Source organism: Oncorhynchus kisutch, linkage group LG28 (assembly GCF_002021735.2).
Source record: "Oncorhynchus kisutch isolate 150728-3 linkage group LG28, Okis_V2, whole genome shotgun sequence".
NCBI classification, from domain to species: Eukaryota; Metazoa; Chordata; class Actinopteri; order Salmoniformes; family Salmonidae; genus Oncorhynchus; species Oncorhynchus kisutch.
In genome coordinates this window covers 43442391-43448817 of record NC_034201.2, presented here as the reverse complement: position 1 = coordinate 43448817, position 6427 = coordinate 43442391, and the positions used below count along the sequence as shown (strand labels likewise).

The window sequence follows — 6427 nt, the reverse complement described above, 5'->3', positions numbered from 1 at the left end:
GAATGTCTCTGTCTTCCCTTTCAGAGTTGTGAATGTCTCTGTCTTCCCTTTCAGAGTTCTGAATGTCTCTGTCTTCTCTTTCAGAGTTGTGATGTCCAGACTCAGACAGAGGAGCAGCAGGGTGCTGAGGAGGGGAGACAGGAGCAGGGTGCTGGGGGGGGGAGACAGGAGCAGGGTGCTGAGGAGGGGAGACAGGAGCAGGGTTCTGAGGAGGGGAGACAGGAGCAGGGTACTGAGGAGGGGAGACAGGAGCAGGGTGCTGAGGGGGGGAGACAGGAGCAGCGTTCTGAGGGGGGGAGACAGGAGCAGCGTTCTGAGGGAGGGAGACAGGAGCAGCGTTCTGAGGGGGGGAGACAGGAGCAGCGTTCTGAGGGGGGGAGACAGGAGCAGGGTTCTGAGGAGGGGAAGCAGCAGCCAGGCTCTGACATGATCTACACCATAGAGGATGTCCCACCGTGGTACCTCTGCATTCTACTGGGCCTCCAGGTATACAAATACACACACTCTCACAAACACTCTCACACACACACTCACACTTTCTCTCACACACTCTCTCACACACACACACAATCTGTCTCACACATTCACAAACTCTCTCACACACACACTCACACCTTCTCTCACACACACACTCTCACACACTCACTCACAATCTCTCACACACACTCACAAACTCTCTCACACACACACTCTCTCAGATACTCTCTGACACACTCTCTCTCACACACACACACTCTCTCACACACACACACACTCTCTCACACTCTCTCACACACTCTCTGACACACTCTCTCACACACACTCACACACTCTCTGACACACACACTCACACACTCTCTCACACTCTCTCACACACACACTCTCTCACACACACTCACACACTCTCTGACACACACTCACTCACACACTCTCTCTCTCTCTCTCTCTCTCTCTCTCTCTCTCTCTCTCTCTCTCACGCTTAGTTTTCATGAATGGTTTTCTCACTCCACCTTTCTATCAGTAATTGTTTCTTCTTCTCTTTTGTGCGCTCCTTCCCCCAAATGTATCTCTCCCCCTCCCTCTGTTCCCCCCGTCCCTCTCTCTCCCCCTCCCTCTGTCCCCCCCTCTCTCCTACTCTCTCTCCCCCTCCCTCTGTCCCCCCCTCTGTCTCCTACTCTCTCTCCCCCCTCCCTCTGCCCCCCCCCTCCTCTCTCTCTCCATGGTGATTAACACTGTGTCTTTAATCACAGCACTACCTAACGTGTTTCAGCGGGACTATCGCTGTGCCCTTCCTGCTGGCGGAGGCCATGTGTGTGGGACAAGACCAGTACACGGTCAGTCAGCTGGTGGGAACCATCTTCACCTGCGTGGGAATCACCACAATCATACAGACCACATTTGGAATCAGGTACGTGTGTGTGTATGTATGTGCGTGTCTTAAATTACAGGCCTCTCCCATCTTTTTAAGTGGGAGAACTTGAACGAAATACTTTTTTGCCCCACTGTATGTGCGTGTCTTCTAATGCTTTGGAATGCATTGTGTAACATATTTTATCTTCTATGTTTAGGTTACCTCTTTTTCAGGCCAGTGCTTTTGCCTTCCTCATCCCTGCCCAAGCCATCTTAGGGCTGGATAGATGGAAATGTCCCCCTAAAGGTGCACCACTCAGTCCCATCCTATGTCAGAAGAATATGGCCCAATCAAAGACAGAACCTCACTAATGTACTATTGTGTCTGTCTTTCATCAGAGGAGATTTATGGGAATTGGAGTCTTCCTCTGAACACCTCACACATCTGGCACCCAAGGATAAGAGAGGTACTTCCTGCCTCTTGTCACTGGGCCTCCATCTTGGGGTCCATCTTTTTGAACTGTAGCATTTCTCACTTTGATTGACATTATCAGAGACATCATGTAGACATAACTAGGAGCCAGGGTTTGTATGGGTTAGGTCAAATGGTGGTCCTAGACATACAGTGGGGCAAAACAGTATTTAGTCAGCCACCAATTGTGCAAGTTCTCCCACTTAAAAGATGAGAGAGGCCTGTAATTTTCATCATAGGTACACTTCAACTATGACAGACAAAATGAGAAAAAAAATCCAGAAAATCACATTGTAGGATTTTTAATGAATTTATCTGGAAATTAAAAGTATGGTGGAAAATAAGTATTTGGTCACCTACAAACAAGCAAGATTTCTGGCTCTCACAGACCTGCAACTTCTTCTTTAAGAGGCTCCTCTGTCCTCCACTCGTTAATGGCACCTGTTTGAACTTGACACCTGTTAACAACCTCAAACAGTCACACTCCAAACTCCACCTGCACCACCTCCACCTGCACCAGGCTGGGAAGACTGAATCTGCAACAGGTAAGCAGCTTGGTTTGAAGAAATCAACTGTGGGAGCAATTATTAGGAAATGGAAGACATACAAGACCACTGATAATCTCCCTCGGTCTGGGGCTCCACGCAAGATCTCACCCCGTGGGGTCAAAATGATCACAAGAACGGTGAGCAAAAATCCCAGAACCACACAGGGGGACCTAGTGAATGACCTGCAGAGAGCTGGGACCAAAGTAACAAAGCCTACCATCAGTAACACACTACGCCGCCAGGGACTCAAATCCTGCAGTGCCAGACGTGTCCCCCTGCTTAAGCCAGTACATGTCCAGGCCCGTCTGAAGTTTGCTAGAGAGCATTTGGATGATCCAGAAGAAGATTGGGAGAATGTCATATGGTCAGATGAAACCAAAATATAACTTTTTGGTAAAAACTCAACTCGTTGTGTTTGGAGGACAAACACAAACACAAACACAAACACCAGTCTCCAGACCTGGAGGAAAAAGAATGCTGAGTTGCATCTAAAGAACACCATACCTACTGTGAAGCATGGGGGTGGAAACATCATGCTTTGGGGATGTTTTTCTGCAAAGGGACCAGGACGACTGATCCGTGTAAAGGAAAGAATGAATGGGGCCATGTATCGTGAGATTTTGAGTGAAAACCTCCTTCCATCAGCAAGGGCATTGAAGATTAAACGTGGCTGGGTCTTTCAGCATGACAATGATCCCAAACACACCGCCCGGGCAACGAAGGAGTGCCTTCGTAAGAAGCATTTCAAGGTCCTGGAGTGGCCTAGCCAGTCTCCAGATCGCAACCCCATAGAAAATCTTTGGAGGGAGTTGAAAGTCCGTGTTGCCCAGCAACAGCCCCAAAACATCACTGCTCTAGAGGAGATCTGCATGGAGGAATGTTCCAAAATACCAGCAACAGTGTGTGAAAACCTTGTGAAGACTTACAGAAAACGTTTGACCTCTGTCATTGCCAACAAAGGGTATATAACAAAGTATTGAGATAAACTTTTGTTATTGGCCAAATACCTATTTTCAACCATAATTTCCAGATAAATTCATAAAAAATCCTACAATGTGATTTTCTGGATTTTTTTCCTCATTTTGTCTATCATAGTTGAAGTGTACCTATGATGAAAATTACAGGCCTCTCTCATCTTTTTAAGTGGGAGAACTTGCACAATTGGTGGCTGACTAAATACTTTTTTTGCCCCACTGTACCTAATGATAATAACAGTCGGTCTGTCTCCCCCCGTAGATCCAGGGTGCCATCATAGCGTCCAGTGTGGTGGAGGTGGTCATCGGGCTGGTGGGTCTCCCTGGTCTCCTGCTGGACTACATCGGGCCCCTGACCGTCACCCCCACCGTGTCCCTCATCGGCCTGTCTGTATTCCAGACCGCTGGGGACAGAGCCGGTTCTCACTGGGGCCTCTCAGCACTGTAAGAGCACAATCCATCCTCGCTTCTTCTCTGTAAGAGACTCTTTATCCTCCTCCCAGGTTTCTCTCTCCTCCTGATCCTCCCAGGTTTCTCTCTCCTCTCTCCATCTGATCCTCCCAGGTTTCTCTCTCCTCTCTCCATCTGATCCTCCCAGGTTTCTCTCTCCTCCTGATCCTCCCAGGTTTCTCTCTCCTCTCTCCATCTGATCCTCCCAGGTTTCTCTCTCCTCTCTCCATCTGATCCTCCCAGGTTTCTCTCTCCTCTCTCCATCTGATCCTCCCAGGTTTCTCTCTGCTCTCTCCATCTGGTCCTCCCAGGTTTCTCTCTCCTCTCTCCATCTGATCCTCCCAGGTTTCTCTCAGCTCTCTCCATCTGATCCTCCCAGGTTTCTCTCTCCTCTCTCCATCTGATCCTCCCAGGTTTATCTCTCCTCTCTCCATCTGATCCTCCCAGGTTTCTCTCTCCATCTGATCCTCCCAGGTTTCTCTCTCCTCTCTCCATCTGATCCTCCCAGGTTTCTCTCTCCTCTCTCCATCTGATCCTCCCAGGTTTCTCTCTGCTCTCTCCATCTGGTCCTCCCAGGTTTCTCTCTCCTCTCTCCATCTGATCCTCCCAGGTTTCTCTCAGCTCTCTCCATCTGATCCTCCCAGGTTTCTCTCTCCTCTCTCCATCTGATCCTCCCAGGTTTCTCTCTGCTCTCTCCATCTGATCCTCCCAGGTTTCTCTCTCCATCTGATCCTCGCAGGTTTCTCTCTCCTCTCTCCATCTGATCCTCCCAGGTTTCTCTCTCCATCTGATCCTCCCAGGTTTCTCTCTCCTCTCTCCATCTGATCCTCCCAGGTTTCTCTCTCCTCTCTCCATCTGATCCTCCCAGGTTTCTCTCTCCATCTGATCCTCCCAGGTTTCTCTCTCCTCTCTCCATCTGATCCTCCCAGGTTTCTCTCTCCTCTCTCCATCTGATCCTCCCAGGTTTCTCTCTCCTCTCTCCATCTGATCCTCCCAGGTTTCTCTCTGCTCTCTCCATCTGATCCTCTCCTCTCATGATTTGACACTTGAGATCCATCTATGTTGTCCTGAGTTGTATATTATTGTGTGTGGTATGTTGTCCTGAGTTGTATATTATTGTGTGTGGTATGTTGTCCTGAGTTGTATTATTGTGTGTGGTATGTTGTCCTGAGTTGTATATTATTGTGTGTGGTATGTTGTCCTGAGTTGTATTATTGGTATGTTGTTCTTAGCGCTCTTCCTCACTTCTTTTGTCTAAGGGGTTTACCTTGTTTTGGGCTTGAGACTCTTTGTCGTCTTACATCGAGGACAACTTGTAATCTAATAACTTACTATTAACGTAATTACTTTGTCCCTGTTTTATGTCTTTTATTGGGTTTATGATGTAACAGTATCACTGCCTCTCCCCAGGTCCATCTTCCTCATCGTGCTGTTCGCTCAGTATCTGAGGAACTGGTCCTTCCCTCTCCCCTCCTACAACAGAAAGAAAGGCTTCAGCACTGCCAGGGTTCAGATCTTTAAGATGTTCCCGGTTAGAACCAACACACCACACACCTGTCTCACAGGGATGTCAGAAAGCTATACTAATAAGATGTTCTCATGTGGGGTATGACCTATTGTTAAAATACATCAGGCTAATCATTCACGGCACATCATGTCATACAAATCTTGAGCGATTATAAGAGAGTCTGAGGCACATTTTACTGCAGTGCCCTCTATGCTACTGCCTTAGTGAGTGCTGCCAGACATGTGGTGGGGACACTGTCAGGCTATAGAAATGACTCACTGTGATAGACAGACACAGACCACAGGGATCAAGTCACCGTTATGTTAATGCCAAGAATTAGCTTTCTGATGGAAATGGCTGTAAAATAAAATACAAATATGGCACAGACCAGGCACATCCAAAATTATAACTTGGAATCTTGGAGTCTCGGAATCCCTATGATTCCGTTATATGACATGTTATGTTGTTCCCCGGTTCTTTCTATGTTCAGATCATCATGGCCATCATGTTGGTGTGGTTGCTATGTTACATCCTGACTCTGACCGATGTGCTGCCCAGTGACCCCAGCCAGTACGGACAGAAGGCACGCACAGACGCCCGCGGTGACATCATGACCCTCTCCCCCTGGTTCCGGGTCCCCTACCCCTGTAAGAGACCAGCATTACCTCCACTGTCTCACACACGGGGGCAGTTTGGACACACGAGCTAGATCAAGGGTCAAGTGAAGAAAGCGGATGACACAGATCATTTATATGTCACTTTAGAATGTCCTTGTATATCATTTTAAATGGGGAAATGATCTGAGTTGTCATCTATTTGCATTGCCTTTCATCTTGCTGCATAGGAGGAGGATTCAGATGTGTGGTGTTTGTGTGTCTCTGATAGGTCAGTGGGGGTTGCCCACGGTGACCATCGCTGGGGTGCTGGGCATGTTCAGCGCCACACTGGCTGGCATCGTAGAGTCTATCGGGGACTATTACGCCTGTGCCCGCCTCTCAGGGGCACCTCCTCCACCTGTCCATGCCATCAACAGGTGAGCATCAGTCTTCTACACCGGGGGTTAGACTTCTAACATGGACCTAAGGCTCTGACAGGGACCTGTGTTCTTAAATGTCTTCTTATTGTCAAGCATCAGTTCCCTGTGTTG

General features: G+C 48.4%; 1 protein-coding gene across 2 annotated transcripts in view; it reads left to right on the top strand.

Annotated features, from left to right (window-relative positions):
- The first annotated feature begins 319 nt into the window (after positions 1 to 319).
- The window catches only part of LOC109873055 (solute carrier family 23 member 1), a 10079-nt gene continuing 3971 nt past the window's right edge, over positions 320 to 6427 (top strand). The window contains exons 1-8 of one of the 2 annotated variants that reach the window (XM_031808166.1): positions 320 to 486; positions 1230 to 1387; positions 1548 to 1636; positions 1729 to 1796; positions 3586 to 3767; positions 5184 to 5304; positions 5771 to 5927; positions 6166 to 6313. In XM_031808166.1, the coding sequence (XP_031664026.1) occupies positions 427 to 486; positions 1230 to 1387; positions 1548 to 1636; positions 1729 to 1796; positions 3586 to 3767; positions 5184 to 5304; positions 5771 to 5927; positions 6166 to 6313 (983 nt within the window). In that variant the 5' untranslated portion in view covers positions 320 to 426. The remainder of the gene's footprint in view (positions 487 to 1229; positions 1388 to 1547; positions 1637 to 1728; positions 1797 to 3585; positions 3768 to 5183; positions 5305 to 5770; positions 5928 to 6165; positions 6314 to 6427) is intronic. The other variant, XM_031808167.1, reaches the window with a different exon arrangement.